The 23,872-nt window shown below is 44.2% G+C and overlaps 3 protein-coding genes across 8 annotated transcripts; all 3 read right to left on the minus strand.

Moving 5' to 3' along the window:
• Positions 1-48: 48 nt before the first annotated feature.
• On the minus strand, positions 49-7,064 carry LOC120665635 (protein RETICULATA-RELATED 4, chloroplastic-like). Its single transcript, XM_039945253.1, has 8 exons — positions 6,339-7,064; positions 4,774-4,842; positions 3,415-3,546; positions 3,200-3,253; positions 3,055-3,099; positions 1,354-1,493; positions 457-582; positions 49-374 (listed from the first exon to the last, which is right to left on the minus strand). Exons 1-8 carry the CDS (start codon positions 6,897-6,899, stop codon positions 338-340), a joined length of 1,164 nt encoding a protein of 387 aa, XP_039801187.1. The 5' UTR covers positions 6,900-7,064; the 3' UTR covers positions 49-337.
• Positions 7,065-11,727: 4,663 nt separating this feature from the next.
• On the minus strand, positions 11,728-15,167 carry LOC120665637. 6 transcript variants are annotated; one of them, XM_039945256.1, is made up of 9 exons: positions 14,780-15,167; positions 14,416-14,467; positions 13,939-14,252; positions 13,723-13,844; positions 13,561-13,638; positions 13,405-13,473; positions 13,230-13,306; positions 12,312-12,383; positions 11,728-12,085 (listed from the first exon to the last, which is right to left on the minus strand). In XM_039945256.1, the coding sequence occupies exons 3-9, from the start codon at positions 14,030-14,032 to the stop codon at positions 12,019-12,021; spliced, it is 579 nt and encodes a 192-aa protein (XP_039801190.1). In that variant the 5' UTR covers positions 14,033-14,252; positions 14,416-14,467; positions 14,780-15,167; the 3' UTR covers positions 11,728-12,018. The 6 variants fall into 6 exon arrangements, with proteins under 6 accessions (XP_039801190.1, XP_039801191.1, XP_039801189.1 ...); XM_039945257.1 differs by having other exon boundaries at positions 13,939-14,467; XM_039945255.1 differs by having other exon boundaries at positions 14,416-15,167.
• A 2,284-nt stretch (positions 15,168-17,451) lies between these two features.
• LOC120665636 (50S ribosomal protein L1, chloroplastic-like) lies at positions 17,452-21,851 on the minus strand. The gene is made up of 7 exons (XM_039945254.1): positions 21,400-21,851; positions 21,116-21,295; positions 20,968-21,022; positions 20,172-20,299; positions 19,525-19,608; positions 18,004-18,129; positions 17,452-17,916 (listed from the first exon to the last, which is right to left on the minus strand). Exons 1-7 carry the CDS (start codon positions 21,733-21,735, stop codon positions 17,782-17,784), a joined length of 1,044 nt encoding a protein of 347 aa, XP_039801188.1. The 5' UTR covers positions 21,736-21,851; the 3' UTR covers positions 17,452-17,781.
• Between the last annotated feature and the right edge of the window lie 2,021 nt (positions 21,852-23,872).

The following is a 23,872-nucleotide window of genomic DNA, read 5'->3' on the forward strand; positions in this document are numbered from 1 at the left end:
CCATCATACATTCCACTATGTTAAGCAAAATTTTGGAGTCAAACAAGACAACAAATCACAGGAACATGAACAAATAACGACTCAAAACTGTATGAATGGAATCGAATCCAACACAACACATAAACTGTCAAAACAAATTCCAGCCACTTGTTTGACGGAATAATTCGACAAATTGCGCATTCCACCAGCCCTTGGTTAAAGATCCAAACATGAACATGTCCTAAGCGTCTCCCATGAAGCAGACAAGTAGTGTGCCAATTGCAGGAAGCATGGTAATAGCAAGTCATGAAGGACCCAATACTGCTTAAACTCTATGCAATTTTCTCTATGCTTGCCCCTATTGTATGCCTATCCACCTGGCATAGTCGACCCACCTGCAGAGAGCAGTATAGTCAGTAAGTGCAATTGATCAGCGCAGGCAGCAGTGATAGCCTCCTGAGGGTACAGATTACTCACAGTAGAGAACCCAAAAACGTGTTCCCTGTCCTAACTGCAAAACACATTGCGCCCAATGCTAGTTTGTGGCGGTGCAGTAGTGGCTCAAGCATCCGCTGTTCAATAACTCCAGCCAAAATCTGGTACCTGTTGAAACAAGTGCAAGAACAAAACGATAAGCACCAAATAGACAAGCAATATGTTTATGGATGAATATCATAGCATCTCCTGTAAGGAGTTGACAATAAGCAATCATTTTGTTCACCTGTGGACAATATGCAATTATCATTAGATACTTCACAGCAATAACAAAACAACAAGGACTCATACACATACAACCAGAAGTGTACAACAGCTTGCAATGATCTAACATACGAAATAAGGAATGAACAAAATATCCAACAAAGAATAAAGAGCACTGAGACATTTGCATTAGCCCTTTCCATCAGAAGCAGTGAAAAAGAAATGATATCCCGACGCAGATTTTCTGCCCTTGAGGAAATCTTTCGCACAATATATGTTGGGGCATGTAAAAAGTTTCAATATTCCTGAAAATAAAAATCTTCCAGGTGGGACAAATACACCTTTTGTACTTCCAATTCAAAATCATACAGGATCATCTTAGAGGCAGGCAAAAAAAAAAGAACTCTTTTGTGTAGGTCCCACTTATCATTTATGAGTGTTCCACATTCTACCATTTTGAGCCCACAAATATGCCCGCATGCATGTCCTAGACTCCTAAAGTCATAATGCATAATATATCAATAGCTTCCTAATGTACTAATTGGAATGAAGGCAGTCACTCCAAACCAAGGAATTAAATATGAAATATCACTGAGAAGTTCATCAAGGGGTATAATTAACAATTGACAAAAAATAAATATCAACAGCAAATTTGTTTGAAATGACGATTGTTACCTGAGGTTACTAGAAACTGCCATGTACACACCATAAGCAACGCTTGTTGCTACAATTGGAATATTCTCAACTTCACCAGCAAAATCTTTACTGACAGCCTGCCTTGCTTTTATCAGTGCATTGGTCGCACCAGTGCCGATCTGAAATTGAGGACACACTGTAAGCTTTTGCAAGGTCTTGAAAACTTGGTCTGGCATTGACTAGACAATGATTTCTTTTATATGAAGCAAAACTTAGTGTGATCAATTGACCAGCTTGGCCTTATTACTCACAAGAACAAAGACACTCTAGAATGTATATTGGTCATCTATTGTATAATTAATAAATACATCAGATACTTGAAGCTTGTACGTAAAATCATACACCTATACTAGGAAAGAAAGCATTTTTCCATAGATGCCTAAAAAAATAGATAATTAGGTTCATACACAGTACACTCCAGGGCTTAATGTTTCCAGTTAACGATGGCCATCCCCAACATTAAGAAAATAAAAATGATTCATGTTGTGGTCTGCAAACCCATAGCCGGGTGGCGGAATGCACCCGCCTAATCCTTAAATGTAGGATGTGCTTGGGGGCAGTCAAGGAGTGCTCGATCTAGAGGCGTAAGAACACGATGAACACAGCAGGTTTAGAGTGGTTCGGACCGCCGGAGCGTAATATCCTACGTCCACTGTGTGTTGTATTGCTTGTGCTCTCAAGAGGTTGAGAACGAGATTGCTCGGAGTGAATCCGAGCTTGGGTTGTGTCTGGCTTCGTGTCTGTGTCTGTGTGAACCTGTGTTCTAGCGGGCGTGCTCTCCCTTTTATATGTCCAAGGGGAGCACATACACTGAGCGGGGCCCCGACAGGTGGGCCCGGCGATGTATTATAAACTACACTTTGGCCTTCAATGCCTCAGATCCGGAGATCTTGTCGTCGGCTTTCGTGCGTAGCTTCTGACCAGGGATGGTCTTGAGCTGTCCTGTCGGAGTAGAGTCTAGCCTCTGGAGCCGCGCGTCGAGGTCATGATGAAGCGCCGAACTACTGACTCAGTCCGCTGTAGCAGCGTGCACTGTTGCTCCAGTTAGTAGCTGGTCATCATGACTCGTTGCCCATCCGCGCGGCGCTGAGTCTTTAATGCTTGCCTTGGTAACTGACGAGCCGCCTTGGAAACAGGCGGGCACTTAATGCGGATGGGTGAGGGAGCTTCCAGCGAAAGGCTTGCGCCCGCGTCTGCGTGACACGTGGTGGCTCCGGACCCCTCCCGAGCAGCTAGCTGAGCCGAGAGCTCACGGGGGTCCGGATAGGCACGTGGAGGTCCCGGACCCACCTACGGGGGTCCGGGTCTGCGGCCACAGGTGCTGAGCATTTCCACCTCTGGGACACGTGGTGACACCGGACCCGTCCCCAAGCGGGAAGCGGGTCCGGGACCGTTGGTCCGGTGAGATAGAGCCGGACCCCAGGGGTCCGGCTGCTCAGCTCCTTAGGGCGTAGTTATGGATAACTACGCGAGTCTTGGCACAGTAGGAGTGGGTACCCCAGCTGCAGGGTACCGACAATTCAAGATTTCCTAAATTACTACCTTGCTTAACTATTTTTTTCTTTTACTTACTGCTTAGCACAAAAGAGTTCACGAAGGAAACAATGGCTCTACTGATGCCATTTTATAGTAAGTCAACTGCTAGTGTTTATCAAAAACGCCACATCATGACAAACTTACCAGTGAGGCACTAGTTCCAACTGCAAAAAGCTTCGCACCATTCCTCTGAAAGAAGAAAAATTGTTCATAATAAAATGCCATTAAAGCTACTCATCGTCAAATTGATTGGGAACAACATAACAAAACACAGCAAATTCAACTTTACCACAATAGCTCCCACTCGCTGCAAAAGCGAGTATGATGACCCAGCCAGAGCAACCTACAGCAAAAGTTGCCTAAGTGATACATTTGAATTCAAGTTTAAACAAAAAGTAAAAAAAAGCAAAATTTGAACCTATATTATTTGTCACTACAAATGGGGAGGGGATAAACCTAAGGATCTTGATCCAATTCAATGAGAAGAACTCAAGATCATGATACCTGGAAGGCATTATCTGGGCAGTTGTAGAAGAATTTAGCAATGGCTCCAGAATTCACCGCTAGTGGTGGACGCAAAGATACGGTTGGAGCAGGAAGCCATACAAGCATGAAATCTGCAACTATTGCCATGATCTGGAAAGTATTGGGAACTACAGATTAAAAGCTCTGTAGAGAGAAACCAATCAATAAAGAACGAAATATCGTTAACAACACAGATATTTGAATTAGCAGAGATGAAACAAAACATTTGTTGCATTGCCAATAACTATCGTTCTTGCACTGATTAACCTTCAACTGAAAAGGCAGAAGTTGGGAAATTCTTTGAAATAATGTTTGGGCAACACAAAAAATAAACTAGTTAGAGATGCATTCGCAATTTGACAATCCATTTACAGTTGAAGTAACAAAACCAAATAGTGGTGGAATTTCTCACAACCAAGTACGAAAAACAAAGGCAATTTACTGTCATCATTACTGCTACACTTTGGTGTTAATATCTTACGCTTCTATATTTGTACCAAATGAGTTTATAAACTTCTTAAACTTTAATATTTCTAGTCTTTATTTTTAATGATAATTCTTGGAACATTCCACCTTCCTCCTGATAGTGACCATGCACGTCAGCCCGCATACAGTCTGATGCACGGCCACGCTGCTGCTGGGCAGTCCCTATTCTGTGCCTGCATTTCATTGCACCATCTTGCAAAATGCTCTAAGGAATTTCAACTATTTTCTGTTCATGAGGTAAAACAGGTGTGCTTGACATCACAAGCAACCGGTACTCTCAATTCAGTTGATCCTCTATTCCAATCACTATATTATTCTTTGCTATCATTGTTTTCTCGAACATGGTGGAAAGCTGTGTATCTTTGTATTAAAGAAGTTATTTGCTATCTTCTGACCTACTACTTAACGAAATATGCTTGTTTGCAGTGTAAAGTTCCATAGGGCAGACTATTTTGACACTGAACTTTATATTATCGCTGAAAACTTCAAGGGCAGCAGTTTCTGTGAAAATTGATTTTAAAAGCCCCAAACTAAGGGGATTAACATGTAACACTGATATGTAACTAACATTTGAAATTAGATAACAGATGGTCATTTTCACTCGGTTTTAGCATGATTCACTGCAGAGGGTAGAGATGGAATGAGCAATGACCGTGATATGTTGGGCTTCGCTCCATTATACAAAAAATGCATGCACAAGAATATGAAGCACCTACACCTTCGGCAGAGTAGACACTCAAAATAAGACAAATTCTTAGTTCTGAAAGAATAATGGTGACAAAGCAACAGTATTTAAGGAAAGTGCCTAGCAGATTATAATGGCAAAAGCAAAAAGGACTTATAGAAGCATACCACATCTGCAACCACAAAGTCAAGCTCTTTGACAAAGTTCTCCCTCCTTTTCTCGTACTCTGCAGCAGTCTAGCAAATTAAAGGAGTTCTGTCAAATTTGCGAGGAAGTTATACATGACTTGCAAACTAAAACACAAAATCAAGCAAAGCGGGGGCACAAAGAAGCATTCAGGTATGCTGCTAAAAAAATAGGACCAGAAAGATGTAGCATATGGGCATCAAATAGAAACGCAATGGAGTTAGCAGCAATGGTGTGCCTGCCATCACCACCACTCTACTCCTTTATTTCGCTTTATTTACCCACCCCTGCCATTGCATGCAAATCAGTTTCACTTCCTGCCCAAATCTTCTCGAACATCATCTTGCAACTGAGGTCTATAGGACTGCCCACTCAGGACCTGATTAATTTTGGCCTCTTGAGAACATGTATACTACCTTTTACAAATAATCTGCGTGCTTTTTATGTGTTTAAAACTTGAATCGGAGTTTTGAAAAAAATCAATTATTTCAGGAGCTCAACACCAGAATTTTTAGTAACACATATCTAATTAAAAAATAAACCAAAATACAGTAACTCTAATATAACTTGACTGTAACTACAACATAAATTGACTGTAACTGAAGGTACGAAAAAAAAAATCAGGTGCTAAATTTTGTTTCTCTCCCTCCATACCCGCTACTCAAGAAGAAAGGGGAAGAAAGAAAATCAAGTGGTGGTAGTAGAGGCCAATACCCAAGTGGCCAAGTGTCATATATCAAATCAGTGGCTGTATATACGCATACCTGTTATTTGCAGTAAAGCAATGCTGTTAACCCAAGCATCAAGCTGCATTGCTTTGCATGCACTTTTTCTGTTATGAACAGTTGAAGAATGTTCTCCAATCATATATCTACCACAAATTTGGGTGCCCCAGGGTTTGCATCCAGTTGCAAATGGGTTTGTCTCTGACAGTGGACAGCCACATATAAAGCCAGCAGTGGGCCACTACTGCATATTGGCACTATCAAGTGGTACTAATAACACTAAAACGAGTGAACAATGCTATGCTCCTGTCATTCAGAGAATCCCTAATTGTCTGTAGCAACAGAATACTTAAGGGTGCACAAAGGCTACTTTTGTTCCCCTATTTATGTAATGAACCGACATTTGCTTTTGTTTTTATATGGGGAAAAGGCATCAAGATTCCAATTAGATTATTCGTCATTAATTGAAAGAAACAAAAAAAAACATTTGGCTGGACCGCAGAGCATATATTCCAGCCCATGTCAAAACTCCAAAACAAACACAGCCAATCAGGTAACTACGCCCAAGCATCCATCATTTCGACGGAGACAGAGCAATGCCGGAATTGGACACGCATCGCCGTCGGATCCCAGCCCCGAGTCCCAAAACGAATCTGAGCCAGAAAATTGGCCTCTGGCATCTAAGCCAGACCACAAAAGGCATGACACTAACTGTCAGTCAAAACACAACAGACCAAACCACATCTGATGATCTGAATCACAAACCACAGAAAAGAAACAATAAACCGAAGCAAAAAAATAACTAGGAAATTCCCGCGGACCTTGGTGAAGATGCCGACGCCGCACTCTATGCCGACCTTGGTGAGGAAGAGGTCGTCGGCGAGGAGGCGCTCCTTGAACCCGCCGAACTGCAGCAGCCACCTGAACAGGGGCGACGCCTCGAGGTCAACGAACCGGCGCACGATCTCGCCGGGCACGCGGCCGCCCGCCACGGCGGCGGCGAGGTCGGCCGGTAGGCTCTCGAGCTTCCGCCCCAGCTGCGCCAGCACGAACAGCGCCTCCTTCCTGTTGACCGACGCGTCGTCGCCGTCCCCGCCTGCGCTGCCGCCGTCGCCCTCGTCTCCTCCTCCTCCTCCTCCACCGCCGCCAGAGGGTGGCAGGTCGTCATCGCCGCCGGTGCCGCCGCCGCCAGAGGAGGCGAGCGGGATGGGAGGGAGGCGGGGCCGGCCGAGGCGGAGCGAGGGGAGGTGGAGCGGCAGCGAGCGCGGGAAGGGGAGGAGCGTGGGGTGGGGCGGCGGGGCGCTGGGGAGGGGCTGGAGGCGGAGGTGGATTGGGGCGGGGTAGCCGGAGGAGGAGAGGGAGGTCGGGGAAGGGAGGACCATGGCGGCGGGCGGAGTGGAGTAGTGGTGCCGTGCGCGGTGGCCGGTGGGGTTTGGTGAGGGGACGAGGCGTGGACTAGGGAGGAGGCGGCGCAGGTGGTGGCTGGTGAGCGCCGCGCGAGACCGCGACCGCGAGTTCAGCAATCAGCACGGTGCCCCGTCAAATAGTGGGCGGGGGGCTGGTGGCGCTGCGGGCCTGCGGCGTAGGGGACGACCTACCGACTAGTGGGCCCTCTGCCTTTTCCCGTCCAGCGAGTCCACTGTCCACGCCTCCACGGAAGCGAGCTGCGACCAGGGTTCAAAATTTCGGTGAAATTTCGGCGAAATTTCGGTATTTTTTTCGTTTTCGGTAGTTACCGGGAAGTGAAATTTCGGTAAATTTCGGTAAATTTCGTTTCAAAATTTAAAAATTCAAAAAAATTTGTAAAAAAATATGTAAAAAATATGATAAAAAACTAGGTGTTTTTCTAAGCAAATAGGACTAGAATACACTCAAATCTAAGATCATTTGCTAGGCTAAAATTAACATTTGAAATCATAATTTGAATGACTCGTCATTTCATGTGCAAAAATTTGTTTTCCCCCTCGACTTCAACTAGACTTTGGTTTATCATGATATTGGTGAGGTACCTATTCAATTTCATATGCATACCTACAACTAGGATGATGATCCATCGCCGGCCCGGGTGGACTATACTCTCGTCAGTAGACTAGTAGATTTGGTTTCCTCGTGCTGTCCAATTAGGCTCGTCGTCAATCTTGCTTCGCTTTTGCCTTTTGCATCTGCTTTTATATTATCATCTAGCAGCTCTTTTCTTTTGTATGTAGCGGTGAGATCGAATGAGATGGCAGCTAAAGCCCTCTGTCTGCTGTAGTCTATTATTCTTAACCAGGCCCTCGATCTGGCTCTTCTTCTAGCTTTGTAGCCGGTAACTGTGGAGACTTGGGAGTTTTTTTTTTTGAAGTTGTGGCCATTGCTGATACGTGTTAAATTCCATTGGCAACTGCAGATTAAGTCAGTTGTAGCCTTTGATCTGCCCCCACTTCGTGGAAGAAAGCTTTGCATTGCAATAGTAGGTCGGTGAATGTAACCTTATTCCAGTGAATTTCCTCCGACGCCATTCCAGTCCCGAGGATAAGAAGAGAAGGTCAAATTCTTGCATCCACAGCATGCATGTGACCAAAATCTTAGGCCACAAGAGAATTGTCACCATCTATAGAGCAGGGAAAAACTTTCCGTTGGAAAACTGCCGGAAAACACACCTTTCAGAATGCTTTAACAATTCTCTATACAAATTGAATCAAACAAAAAATTCAAACACTATTACATGAATTGATAACCAATTCAAATCATGTTTGTCCTGGATTTAAAACAACTTTCAATTGGATCAACTAATGTCCCTAAAAATTTATAGGAATATCCGCCATAACAAGAATAATAAAAGTCCAGTTGAGGCCTAAGAGAGAAAATGAAAGTTGTCACATGAAATGACAAGACTTTTAATTGGTAGTTTTTGAAATAATTAAATAACTTTCAAACCATTGCTCAAATGAAAAAGTTCCTGAAACAAAAGTTGTAGATCTCGAAAAATTGAACAAAGTTGGTATTCAAAAGTTTTTCATTTGACCTCGGGAACAGTACGAAAATCACAACGGACATCATTTTCCGGTCGAAATCACCGAAATTTCGGTCGAAATCACCGAAATTTCGGTCGGAATTCACCGAAATTTCGTTTTTTGAATTTGAATTCTCTTTCCGTTCGGAATTAGCGAAATTCGGCGAAATTTCGGTCGAAATTTCGTTTCCGGTAAATGGCGGGATTCGGAAAAAAAACGAAAAGGTAAACCCTGGCTGCGACCTGCGAGCACGATCCGGGGCTCGGCGTGGTCTGTTTTTTTTGTGAAAAATAAATGGTCTGTTTTTACAGTTTTGTTTTCTACTCCATGGGGTGCAAATTGGAATGTTGCTTTTGTTCTCCCTCATCTACCTTATTGCTGACTTTGATTTGGAAAAAAATCATATTTTTAACTAGCAGCTTAGGTTAGTCTTTATTGGATTTGGAGCTTATCACTTAGCGGTTTAAAGACTAATCATCATAATTTAATGTCTGGTTATTGATGAATCTCCGTGCGAGATGGTACCGATTTTGTTTCTGGATTGGGCATTGTAATGTTGCTTTCATTCTCACTCATGGACCGAATTGTTAACTTAATTTGGCCTGAAAAAACATGGTTTCATCAATTTATCTAGCAACTTAGGTTAGCCTCAACGAGATCTGGAGCTATATAATCTAGCCGCTTAGAGAGGCTTATCATAATATGTGGTTACAAAATTATTGGGAGATCAGATATCAACCGTTGCTCGAAATCGGACGGTGAGCGGTGCAAAGGTGGCAATGGCAGCATCGCTCCTTGCGGGAGTGGGCGCTCACCAGTGTACAACGAAGATGGCAAGGTCTCAGATTCGATCGATTAGTTGTATACAGGATGATGATGGTGTCATCAAGATAAATGAGACGCCGCGAGGGGAGTGTGTAGCTGTGTGTGTAGGAGGGATTTGTGAGAACAGAGAGGAGTTTGCCTTGGTAGCCTCATTTCCAATACAACCGAGGTGATCCGAGCGGCAAAGCCCGACATTGGAACCATGAGGTGCACTCCTATACAATACAACACGTAGGATGATGACATTAGACGAGAATTATTGTTTATCTCTATACCAGATATTAGAATTTAACTACGGATACATATATATTTGTAAAGTATTAGTTAATTGTTATAAGAAAGGGACTTCTTTTCTTAGTCGGATCCCATAGCTCGTTTCTCTTAATCCACTTGCACTGTTGGAGAATGGCTTATTAGTGCCAATCACAGAACGTGTTAGTGCCGGTCCCTGTGACCAGCACTAAATGGCCGGCACTAACGTGACAACACGTTAGTGCCTGCTACTGTGACCGGCACCAACATGCACTGCCACGCCACGGCCCGCCCGCCCAGACATCCACTTTAGTGCCGGCTGGTATTACTAGCCGGCACTAAATATTTTTATTTTTTATTTTTTGTTTTTATACAAATTGCTGTGGGTATTTGTGTCGTATTAGGACCGTATAACAGACTAATATTAGGACCGTATTAGTACCATATTGCACACTAATATTAGTACTGTATTAGTAACTTATTGCACACTAATATTAGGATCGCATCACACTAATATAATATTATATATATTAGTAACTTATTGCACCCTTACAAATCGATTTAAAAATAAAAAAACACGCCGACGGCACCGGCACACGGTGGTCGGCGCCCCTCGAGCTCTGGTCGACCCACACGTCTTGCTCCGGCGTGTCCAGAAAGAGCTTCACGTTCGCCTCTTGCTTGAGCTGGCCTCGAGCCTCGGCCCACGACGCTGGCATGGCCGTCTTCGCTCGCCAGGCCCCCGCAGCTCGTCCAGGCCGCCGTCGCTCGCCATGGCCATAGCGGCCTGCCTCGCACTGCTTGCTCCACCTTCCTGGTTCGAGCTTGCTCCATCTCGGGACACTCCCTGGAAGCACACGATTCAAATGTCAAGCAAACGTCAAACTTTCAAACAAAAAATACTCCCTGAATACTCCACTGATTCAAACAAGATTTGTACCATAGATGCACGGTCACAAGATCTAATAGATCCAGGAAAAAGATCATGAAACAACCAAAAAACCACTGTGAATCGAGTGAAATTCCGAACGTCTGTTCTAAGAACGCGATTTGGGGAAAACTCAAAATCCGAGTCGATTTGCAAGAGATTCGAGTGGAGATTAAATCAAAGATGCACACAAGAATCCTAGCAACAAAATCCCTCAAACAATTTTATGAATCCACACTGAAATCGCCAGCTTCAGCGAGCCTAGCGCCGCCATGCACTCACCGGCGACCGGGCAAGCTCAAAGCGGGGTCGCGCGTGCCTACCCACCCGCCGCCGCTGAAGCTCTGCACAGGTCGGGCCCCCTCCCTCCTGCAGGTGGCCGCCGAGGCAAGGCTAGCGATGGGGCTTCTCCACGGAGTTCAAGAGAGAGCTGAGAGAGAGAGAGTTTAGGTGAGTGGGGACAGATATTTCGAGAGAGAGCTGCGAGAGGTGAGAAGATAAAGGCCAGCTCTCACAAGGTGCGTGGGCTTGTTCCAAATTTTTAATGCGCGCCGACTGCGTTTAAGTTTTGTAGGGGTAGGCAGGGGCATTTAAGTGTTGACGTTTAGTGCCGGCTAGAAACACCAGCTGTCACTAATTTGCCCGTGCCAAGTTAGTGCCGGCTGGGTTTCCCAGCCGGCACTAACATGTCTTCTGATCGTTGTGGCTGCTGTGTTGACCGTTGGGGGATGGCACGTTAGTGCCGGCTGGGATGTCTAGCCGGCACTAACGTGCACGCCGAGTCCTGTTCAGGCACGTTAGTGCCGGCTCCTTGTTGACCGGCACTAACGTGCTGGTACCAATGTGGCTTTCTCCAGTAGTGTTGTTTGACTTTATATGCTTGCAAAGTTGTGCACGATCAATCAAAGAGAAACCAAAATGATTCTTTTTTTAGGGGGCCTAAACCAAATGATTCTTGGGGAAGATTGTGACCAAAACTAGATTTTATTCTTGGAAGAAACCTAACAGCTCACGTCATGATTCGTGTGGAGATTATATCATCCGACAAAGTTGAGGGGATAAAGATTTGATTAGGCGTGGCATCGACACATGTACTAACATAAATTCCCCCACTTCGAGCTCTCGCTCCCACTAATTCCCTACCACACGGCAACAGCCTCTACTGTACTGTACACCTTATCTCACCAGTAGTGGTGAAGTTCGAGCAAATTTAAGGGGTGCACTTGTTTTAGTCATGGAGGGTTCAAATATGTTGAAAATTCAAATATGATCACTATTTTTTCATTTAATAGGGTGCATTAGCACCCCTAATAATGTATAGCTTTGCCCTGCCCACCACGGCCATATGGTCTTTGTTATCCTCACCGCGACCCCACTGCTGGACGTCCACCAAGCTCAACCGGCTGTGCCAATGCCGCCTTGCATCGCCATGCCCTCGCCCGCCTCGACTGCCTGGCCGCCGTTCCTCGAAACCTAGCGCTGCCAAATGAAGTTTCTAACTCAGATGACCCAACCCCTAGCTCTAAACTCGCCGGAGCCTACGTCGGAGCCGAGGAAGAGATTCCATCTGCCAAATAAATAAAAATCATATATGCATGCGCACCTTGAAGACTTCAAGTTGAAGTGAAGTACTCGAATGTTGGTTAGATTACCTGCTGTAAACTTACATTAATTTGGTGTATTTTGGACAAGACTATCTCGACTTATAATCTGATTACGAGTAAATTAAGTAACTAATTCTCCAAGCAAGGTTTTCAGGCAAATGGTTCACGGAGAACCAGGTGCAGGCCTACCTCTCGTTGGTTGCACGAAGGAGGTAGGCCTCGCAACCTGCGTGATGTGCTGGTCCTTCATTTATCTGCGCTCTTCCATGGGTCCAAACGACGTGCACCACGTGGAATAATATTAGTATAGCTGTATAGGGAAACTAGGAATATTGGCGCGCTAAGGCTGCGCCTGCAAGTGCTGTGCGTATGGGTATGGCCGATCAATTTGGGGAAAGAAAAGAGGTCAATTCATAGAAGTACGATGACAGACTGCATAATGTTTGGCAAGCTCAGACGGCATAATGTTTGGCAAGCTCAGGTAGTACTGATTAATTTACATATAGCAGCTGTTCGGAAGCTATAATATAATGTCTAACACCTGCCTAAATGCATTTCCTAGGAGGGTGCGGCCTCCCTTCCTTTCATTGGATGGTCTAGTTGGGCGACGTCAGGGAGGACACTGCTGGGTTGCTAAGGATTCCATAGTAGTTCTGATTCACTACCTACTATTTAATTTACATACGGTAGAGATATCTGGACCATCGCAAATTGGCAGGCACAGTAGCATGTGCTGGCGTAGTTGTGTTAGGTCCATTGTCAAAATAGGATGTCCTTCTCTACACTCTACTGCATGGCTACCCTGCATTGAAACAGTGAGTTCAAATATTGCAATTACATTGTAGGAGTTACATAGATTAATGGATTTATTGGTGTATGCAAATCACCTAGTCTTGTTCATCTGGATTGGTGAGCTCTAACCGTCTCTTGGCCTTTTTAATTTTTTGGCTGCTGTGTGAATATCACTGTAACGAATATATAGGAAGGCAGGGTGTGTTACACATTAACGAACATGAAAATTATTGAAATGTTCATTTGGAATGCACTATTAAGTAGAAATTGTAGTATAGTATATGGCAAACTGATTTAGATTGTAATGTAACATACCTTGGATCATTTTTTCCATGGCTATGAGATGCCTCATCAATCGAACATTTGTTCTTTTTTGTCTTTGGGTCAGCAAGCTGCATGGGGAAAGCCAAGTATAATCTTGTTATATTACATAATCAAAAGGAATTTGATTTTCTATGCAATATAGTAGATATGGTGTTATGAGATATACCTGAGCTTTTTCTAAGTCTTCAACTGAGGCCGGAGTTGACAATAGATTGCTTTCAGATGATTCAGGAGCCTAAAATTATATGGACATAGTCAACACATAAATACAGCAAATGTATGATCATCAAGGCCACAAATTGTTAGTAGTACGGAATTGTACCTTTTTCCTTGCATGGATCTCAAACTTAGTATTTTCTGTACCTGATATATCTATATGAGGTAATGCCGAGCTGATGTCCTAGCATAATTTAAAAATTATTGATTAATGTCTTGGTCATTGTTTCTAATGAAAGTAGCAGGTCTTTGTATGGTATATGAATACCTTATTGCATTCAGGTGGTGTAGACCCAGAACTATTTGGTGCAGTGATGAGTGTAGATTTATCAGTAGAGTGGAGTTGCTGGCTTTCTGTTGCTGATTGATGAGAAGGTTGTCCTTCAAGTGCTGAGTAAGTGCGATTAGGTAGATAAGGTAAGTAGTAGGTCATGTTAATATACAGAACCAGTTTTATACAAAAGGTTTAGCTTATGTAACATACCGAGATGCAAGCGGGGTGGTGTAGATGCAGGAATGTTACCCATGCCTATAATAGCATCAACTTGATAGGTGATGTTGATATGCTGTAATGACATTGAGGAAATGCTTACACAGAGCTCATATTGTTTTCCATAGATGGCAATTATTTTTGTTGGGAGAAAAATTCCCACGCCTTCATTAGCAGCAATGAGAGTACCAACTGGAGTGTCAATTATTTCTTGTGCTATGGATCCAAAGAACACAAGTTGTATAGTTCTTTCATTTTGTTGCTCTCTTGGTGCAACAAGATCGGTGGCAATAATAGGGAGACTGTACCTACATAATGTATGCAGGCATGTTAAGTGTATGAGATTACACCAAAGAGAAACGATAATTTATATAAGGGAATATAAATCTCTGTGATAATAACAGTCGAAGAAGAGGTTGTATAGTAAGGCAACACACATTTTTCAGAATATATGTAAGAACAGTATGGTACCTAGGTCCTCCAGTTGTTCCAGAACATGAAGGTAATGAAAATTCTGAGAGGGCTACAGTAGTGTGAGTAAATATTTGTGAGGTAAAGAAATAACAACGGAGAAGATAAAAAGAAGGATCAAAGATTAGTCATAAGCATAATTATCCTACCATGTCAGACAACATATATGGTAAAACAGAAATTAGCAACCCAATGTTTAGTTAAAATGAAAGCGTCTATAGCAGGCAACAGTGAACAGAGGTGCACATATATTTAGGTAAGGTTTTATTAGAACAGGTAGCAGTGCACCTGAGTGGCTTTTTAGCAACGACAGCACACAAAATGAGTCAAACTGAACCAAGATGATCCTTAAGTAAGCACACACCTGCACTCAAGAATGCAGTTGGCTGGCCTTCAGTAAACCAGCGCGCACATGATGCCTATAATGACCATGACCACTTCGTCGAGCACTACGACATATAGGATGAATAGGCAAAGCACAGGATGGCCTGATGTAGAAGACGACCCGGACGCAGTTGGCCGGTCATATTTTGGCCTTCTAGAAGGCATTGAAATAGAATCCAAGACAGGTATGGAACCCACACAGGGAGAAAGATGCACTGAAAGAAAGAAGTTATACTGAAGCAATTAAGCAAATCAACATTGTAGCTAAAGTCGACGCCAACGACAATAGTAACGTAAAGGCAGAATAGCATGAATAACAACCCCCCAAAAAGGTAAGTGCACAAAAACAATATTCTAGTACGAAGGGCCTGCAGTAAATTGAATTGTGAAAGAGTACGAAGGGCCTGCAGTAAATTGAATTGTGAAAGCACTAACAGCAAAAACAGAGCACATCCAAATAATTTAGAAAGGACACGGCTATTGCAGGCAAAAAATGGACAGGATAATGATGAAATGGCAAAACAAAGTCTTTACAACCGAGCACATGCAGCATAAAAAAACATGAGCACAGACAATGAACAAATCATACTCTAAGACTAAGAGCATAGGCAACAACAGTCACCAAATAAGCACAGGCCAGCTAATGGTACAATATAGATAGGATTGACATGCATACATCACAACTAAAAGAAAACGACAGCATTCGTTCCGTGTTTATAGAGGCTATCCACAGACGGAAGGAGCAGGCATAGTCAGAGAAGGGAAAGAAGAATCATAGCTCATAACAAGCATGATAGAATAATATTGGCAGGCAATAAAGAGCCGTAAAATCTTAAATTGATAATCTCGCCTGGAATGAACACCAACACGACGACCAGCATAGCAAAGAGCAGGCGAGTGAATCCTGGACACAGTTGAAGCAAAATATGAGACGACCATAGCAATATGATGCGTAGCACAAAGGCACAAAGAAGACAAAATGATCCCTACTAGGAAAGAAGGATTACGATGAAGAAAAAGGGTCCGTCAAAACTACCAACAACACTGAAAATGAAGGCAGAGTAGAAAAAGGGAAAAACAATATAAGAACCACAAAGGGGGAAAATAAACAGAAGGAATGCAACAATCAACATCACGCAGCAGAAGAGAAGCTGAGAGAATGAAGCAGGGGCGGACGGGTGGAGGAAGGCCGACAGATCTTAGAACTTACCGAAGAGGAACAGGGAAAGGATAGTAGCAAGAGCTTAGCGAGGAAGGAAGAAGAAGATGGTTGCAGTGGGCGGCGCAGCCGAGGGTAATGGCGTACAGGTGGGAGCTGAGGGCCGTGACAGCATGGATAATGCCGTACAGGTGGCAGCTGAGAGCCGTGACACGGAGCCGCACAACACCGACGTGGTGTAGGAGGCACGCAGTCCCCAAGCAGGCCAAAATAATGGATGGACACGGACGACGCACGAGAAGGCCCACGAAACTCAATGGCCCAAAGGGAAATGGAGCACGCATAGAGCGGCAACGATTGGAGGTCGCACAAGCAGTAAAAAGATGAGGCACGCGTCGCGCACGCAGGAGGCAGAAATTGCACTGAGCAGCCAGGGGACACGCGGAGCAACAGAATTGGCAACGACGCTCAGGCCTCCGGAGGCCTTGGTTTGGTCGAGCGATATAGATTTACATATATGCCCCTTAGAATAAATCCCGTTTGCTATAGCATATTCCAGCTTTATTTGCTATGCACACTGATAGAAACAATTCAGTGATCAACAACGCATAAGATGCTTTAAGAATATTTATGCTCTTGTTCCTTATGTACACGAGGTTATTAAGAAATAAGAAGGCTTTGTTCCTTTCTTTCCAAGTTTTTAAGTAACCAAATCCCTTAAGTGACCTTTATATTTTACTATTTTTATCATACTCTTAAAGCACCAAAGTATTCACAGGACCTAGCACTTATTGCACCTCTTGTTATAGATCACCTATTTGGGTTGTGAACATGAATTTTAGTCCTGCATTGCGATACTAAAATAGTGTCAACAGTAATCTCATCTCCAGACGTCAAATTTCTTCTTTTAATTTAAAGAACTAAGTGTAGTGAATTTTTTCTCTAAAAATTAATTTGGAGTGCATAGAATTAACCCATTTATATAGATATGATAATGTTTTAGTCAAAACATAATAAATTTATTCGAACTAGCAACTTACATAATGCTTTTGTCATGGAATATTAATAGAATTTATCTTGGATTGTTATCACCATTGGTATGAAACGTCTTTGTGGTTGTTGCAAGGAAATCAATGTTCTTATTGCTCCATTCGTACATGTATACGTGGTCTCCATGATGTCATGCAACGCATGCATACTTTGAGTTAATTTTCTTAGAAGTATATAAGTGGGTACTTTGATTATTTTTCAGAAAGGTAACCGTGGATAATTAGATGCGAATTTATAAGGTTATTAAGATTATTTTTAATAAATAATGACATATATCTACATATGGGTAAGTTAGACACAGATTTACGACATTTCTTTATATTATTTTTCAGAATAACAATCGTTGCTTGGATGCTTTAAAAAAATTATAAAATTCTCTTTTTTGGTACATCTCGTGAGGAAATCGTTGAGGCTCCAAAACTGTAATGGTAATAAGATACTAGTGATTGGTGAGATCAAGGATGACTATTGACAAATTATTGAAGATTACAACAAACATCTCAGAGAAAGACATCTATGAATCCATGCATGATTTGCTCTTAAATACATGATCAACGAGATCACCTCTTTGTCAATCTGGGCATAGTTTAACTGCTCTGATGATGGGTGCTCGTCAAACTGAAAAAAAAATATATATCTAAGCACCTACCTGCCATCATACCCGATTACCCCCCGACCATTGTTTCTGTGCTCATCTGTAGCAGGGACGGATGGTTAAAACTGTGGAGGTGGTCCCAAATGCCAGATGACTTAACTGGTGCCTGTGGTGACATCTAAGATGATTCCGTGCCATAGTCAAGCATTTCTTTTATGTTTAGCTTGATTGAAGGTCCCATGGATGAGCACAAGTATGCCGTTTTCCAGTATATCCCCTTAGCACCAGATGGCTTGTTCCTCTCAACAGAGCGCTGTCAATGGGGATGGCAAGATGTATATCAGCAAAGATCCTCAATAACATGAGCAGAGATAAATGTTTATAGGAACAGATATCTTACCACAACAGCCATGAAGTTAGAGATAAGATCTTCTTCAGGGAAGTCAACCTTGCCGAACGGAATATGGACGATTCCTGTTTTGTCAACTCTGTATTCGACTTTCCCCTTCTTGAACTCTTCGATAGCCTGGAACCATTCTCACAATTAGCATAATCTACTTCATTCAGCTCCAATGAAATTACGGCTACAAGCACAGGACTAAAATGCTTCAACTGTATACATGATTCAAAGATTAAATAATACTCAACTTACAAACAAAAGGTCATCTGGACCCTACTTTAACTGCCATTTTCGTGGTCGATCTATTATTGTAGTTGATAACAGTACCATTTGGCCAATCCAGAATTTCCAGACATTTTATATAATGATGTGTACACATAGAAATGTTCGATTTGCGCACAAGCTAGCATGGCTTATATTGTCGGTCTGAGAGGGAAGGACGGAGGGTAAAGGTATTGCATAGGAATGTCTGATTAGAAATTTAGGATGCCACCAAAAGTTTAAGGCAGAACTTACTATCAAGATAATTATAATCTAGAACTAGCACCATCATGGAACCAAGGACTTTATGCTGACAAGGTTTGCTGTTCATTGTGGATAGTTCACTATGAGCATGTGTCAGAAGTTCAGAACCACAATATGTATCAAGGTCAGATGTGCCCTGTTACTGTACCAAGTGCCGAAGCATTTACAGTCGGCAAGGGTGGACACAAAAACACTTCACAAACTCAATATGAAAAACATCCCATTTTCCAAATGAATTACGCGATAGATAGTCAGTCATAGTTTTTGGTACTTCGAGCCTTAATTCTGAAATAAACTGAACAGTCAACACTGGAAAAGATTTGATGTCATAGTCAATACTCAATCAACTGCCTCAATACTTTTGCTGATTATTGTTGTCAATGTGTTTTGTGTTCCATTAGCAAGGTGATCACTGCTGCTGCTGCTGTTTAGCAGGTGTTGTGGTCAGGTCCTTTTAGGCAACCATATGGGTGATTAGGATCTTGCAGGTTTAGTGGGTTCGGGTGTGTGTGTTTGGATCTACGTATGACTCTTTCTCTTCTATTAATACAATGATACACAGCTCTCCTGCACGTTCGAGAAAAAATTAGCAAGATCATCTGTGGAGTCAGGAGTTCATAATATTACCACCAGTATACTACCATAAACCAACAACGCTGCATATACTCCAACATCTGTATCGTATAATTTCCTCCAATTTGATCAGTAAATCCAACTTTTTCAGCTTTCTGAACTTTTGTTAGGAACAATTAAATAAGAAGCATGCGTTCAAGATAATACCATGCCTGAGCCTTCAATTATTGAGATACAGGAACGAAAAGCAACTGACAAAGGTAGGAGGGTATTAATATCTGAATCCTTAAAGTGCAGCTTAGTACTACAATGCCACGAACTTTTCAATCTTGTCAAAGTGCCCAGACAAAGTAAGGAACAAATGATTACAAGCAATATTGATGGAAAGTCAGGGGAAAACAATCTTTATGTCTTCCTCAATACCTGAGAAATGTTTGGAGAAACAGTGCCAGCTTTTGGGTTAGGCATCAGTCCTCTGGGTCCTAGAATCTTACCCAAGCCAGCAACCTGAAAAGTACATAGAAATAAGTCAGCTTGACAAACATTTCAAGTTTTCAACCAAAGCCCACATTGGAAGTTTCAATGAGAATATATACAGAGATTTGAACGTTTATTTTAGGCCTAACTTTCAAACAATGAAACATCTCAATATGTATTCCTGTATTAAAAAATAGATAGATATAGCTAATCTATTTTACCTGACCAAAAGAATATTTTTAACAGTTTACATGGCAAGACATCAAGACATAGATAACCGCAACTAAATATTTCATTTCAATTTTTGCTGCTGCCTCCAATATGAAACTGAAATAAAGGCAGAACTGTTTCAAGGATAGGGAAAGGGAACATAAAAATTAGAAAACAAAAATGTCTGGCCAATCAATGTTTCAGTATGTTCTTCCTAGAAGTGTTCGTAATGTGTAAATTTTATACGAGTGCCAGGCCATTATAACTATTTGATCGAACCTCAGCTACATGATTAATGAAATTGGCAAGGGATAGTTTATCATCACCAAGCAAGCAAATATTTCCCATGAATGCCACAGCTAGTACTACTTCACAGTTCATACCTTAGGCATCATATCAGGTGACGCAATCAATTTGTCAAACTCCATAAACCCTCCTTTTATTTGTTCGATCAATTCATCTCCACCAACTATATCAGCTCCTGCAGCTCTAGCTTCATCTATCTTCTCGCCTGTAAGGACAACAAACAATTAATAATGCATAATGGTAACAATTATTTGAACTACTTATGTGCCTCCAACTTTATGATCTACAAGAAAAAGCGAGTATGCGACACAAAGGAGTGCGAAAGACAAGTTTCAGTCATTCAACAAGGACATGCTCCATGGCCAGCAAACAATATAGCCCCAAAGCCATGTATATTTCCAAGTAACTTCTTATGAAGACATCATGAAATAACACAAATGGATTGGAATTTCCTTCTGGCAGGTTCTCAAAGACAACTAGTTTTATCCAACAAATTGATGTGATCTAATAGTTTAGTCCTTAATATAAACAATAGTATGCAGAAATAAAGATAAGCATGTTTCCGATTAAACGAATATGCACCCATAAGGAACAATGTTCTTATGGCGTCGCCTAGGCGACAAGACGCTCCCCTGTTTTGGCCTGCCTAGGCGTTTTAGCCCGCCTAGGCGTCGACTTAGCCCGCCTAGGCGGCTAGGCGGTGGTGACTCGCCACAACTCGCCTTAACGCCGTAAGAACATTGATAAGGAAGGATATATAAGCCACTCGCACAGGCACAGCGATCCAATTTACTCATGCACCATAAACTGCAATTGACATGAATTCCGTGGTACTAGTAACTATCTCTAAACAACATTTCAATCACCACCCACCTTGTGTGAGGACCGCAATCTTCACCGGCTGGCCTGTTCCCTTGGGCAAATTCACCTGTCCTCACCACGACGAACACGGAATCCAAATCAACGAACGCCACAGGACACAACCAAACAGAACGGGACGACAGAAAAGAAGAAACGATACCGTGGCGCGGAGCTGCTGGTCGTTGTACTTGGGGTCGAGGTTCATACGGAAGTGCGCCTCGGCCGACTCTTTAAATTTCGCGCTGGCCATCTGCTTCATCAGCGAGATGGCGGTGGGCACGTCGTACTCCTTCTTGCTCTCCCTCAGCTTCTGTATCTCGAGGAACCTCTTGGACCTCGTCTGCGCCCCTCCTCAAAACCAGCGCAGCGTGAGCCGACCATACACAACCGCGCAAAAACGAATACACGAATCGCACACGAGGGAGGGAGGGGTTGGATGCGTACGCGGTCGCGCTTGAGCGGCAGGGCGGCCTTGCCGGTGCGCGGCCGCGTGGGGGGCGTGAACGCGGGGCCGCGGCCGCCCTCGTACCCGCCGTCCTCGTCCTCGTCGTCGTACCCGCCGCGCTGGTCGGCCTCGACCTCCTCCGCCTCGAGCACGGCCCCCTGCGGGTCGGCGACGGCGGCGGCCGCGGGGCGGCGGAACGCGAGGAGCAGCCGCGGGTAGGCGCGCAGCGTCGGCACGGAGGAGGGGAACAACAGCGCGTTGGGCGCGGCCGGCGCCGTGCTGGCCGCCGGCGCGAGGAGCGAGGAGGCGGCGGCCGCCGCCGCGGCTGTGGCCATGGTGGTGGTGGTGGAGGTGGGGGGAGAGCGGGGAGGCGGAGCAGATAAGAGGGAGCGGACAGCGGAGGGATAGAAAGAGGACCCGAAGTGGCAGCGCGCGCGGGTTATAGCCGATGGGGTGGCGCCGTGGCGCTCGGCCTCGGCGTTCACCCGGATAGGGGGGGCTCTGGGCGTGGGCGGGCTCGCGGTCGCTGGCAGGGTGACGGGAGCGACGCGTGACTTTGGCTCCGGATTACGGTGATTCCGCTCGCATTTGGCTCGACGGGGGGGGGGGGGGGGGGGGGGGGGGGGGGGGGGGCGGGCGGCGGGCGGGGCGAAAACGCAATTGGATTTGGCTGGGCCGAGACGCGTGCCGGTGTTTCGGGGCGTGGGGGAGGGGAGGGGAGGGGAGGGGGAGGGGGGCGCCTGATTTGGGTCGGGCCCGACGCGAGCGCCGTGCGTACCGACTGCCGAGGCAGGTGGGGCAGCCGGACAGGTGTGTGGCCGCGGCTGGCTAGGTGTGGGGGTCGCCGAGCGGCAGCGGCGACGAGTGGGTGGCTGCGAGCTGTGTGGGAACAAGCCGGTCCTCCTGCAGCTTCCAGAGCTCTGGTAGCACGAGCACGGGTTCTCTACTTCTCTTGCAAGTAGCCAAATACTCCTTTCCAGGGCCTGCGCTGCACTAAAACTGGCAGCATGATAGGTGGATTTTGTGGTTTAGTTTTTTTTTAATAAAAAAAGTTTGCAGCAGCACTTCATTGTCATTTAAGGGAAGAAACAAGAGCGTTCAAATTCAAATTACAGACCGATATAAAAAAACACTCGAACTCAACAGAAACTGAACTAAACATGGACAAAAGGGGTAATGCTGGGCTTCCACAGGCCACCGCCGTGCGCGTTCGCATCGCAGACTTATTTCCTGCAGGATCTGGTTCGGTTGCCTAGTACTACAGGCGTAATTTCACACATCTGCTAATCTAATCTCGAAACTTGAGATTCACATCTTTTTTGAGACGGAGGGAGTAGTTGATTGGAACTTGGAAGATGCGCCTGTTTCTCTCTTTCCAAAGGTTCCAAGCCACGTACTCCTACATCAGAGGAGCCGCCTTCACTTTCCTCACCTTCTTGTCGTTTGATACCGCTGGTAGGTTCCACCAACCCTTCTATGTTCAGATGTTGCTCCGGGACCTGTAGGCTGTACCATTCCTTCAGCCCAAGCACTTGCTCTTGTCCAGACATCTCGTGCAGAGGGACATTGGAAGAGTTTGTGGCTCTACGGGATGATCCGATGTGATCGGGCTTATCCGTGATCGTTTTTCTGGTCTAGGTTGTGCGCCCTTTAGTTCGTCCACCGTTTCGTGTGGATGCTAAGCGTTGCTGGTGTGCCAACTGCCAACTGGGCTTTCAAGAAAACGACCCACTCCGGAGATAACTCTGATAGTCTGATATGATAAGACGCGCAACACGGAGCACGGCGGGATCGACAGACCCAGCGACAGCTGGTAGCCTAGTATCGATGGGTCACGGCGTGATTGGTCAGCTACCAACTTTTACCATGCTAAAATCAAAACAAGTTAACACGTCCGTTTGTTGAAATTAGAGCATGCCAAATTATTGATAAGAAATTTAGGTATTCATTTGGTTTAGTGCCAACCAATACTTTTTTTTCCTCGTGAAGTTTAAAAAGTTTCTAGTAACTTGCTATGATTTTGGTAAGAGTGGCTAATTTTTAGATATAAATCAATTGATAGCCAAATTCTATTAGAATGCCATAATTTTGGTATCTTACTATTACTAATTGGAGGTTTCTTTCTTTATGTGAAGTCATCTAGAATTTTAGATGGAAATTCTAAAAAATAAAGAAATCCTCAAAATTCTTATAAAAATCAGAAACATCCGACCATTAATCGTATAACATCTACCAACGTCATAAACTCCCTGGCTTCAAAAGGAGGATTCGTGAAGGGTGTCATAGACCTTGGAGGTCTAGAGGTGCGCCAGGTCACCACATTCGCCAAGGGCTGGTCCACCGGCCGATGCCGGCGCCGCCTTCTTCAGGCCGTCGTCGGTCCCGACCGGCTTCTCAGTGCTCGAGCACTATGCCAAGGGCGAGCCCCACATGTATTCATGGGTATTCAGTTGAATACTCATAAATTTTGGT

The sequence above is a fragment of the Panicum virgatum genome, chromosome 3N (assembly GCF_016808335.1).
Source record: "Panicum virgatum strain AP13 chromosome 3N, P.virgatum_v5, whole genome shotgun sequence".
In the NCBI taxonomy this organism is placed as follows: Eukaryota; Viridiplantae; Streptophyta; class Magnoliopsida; order Poales; family Poaceae; genus Panicum; species Panicum virgatum.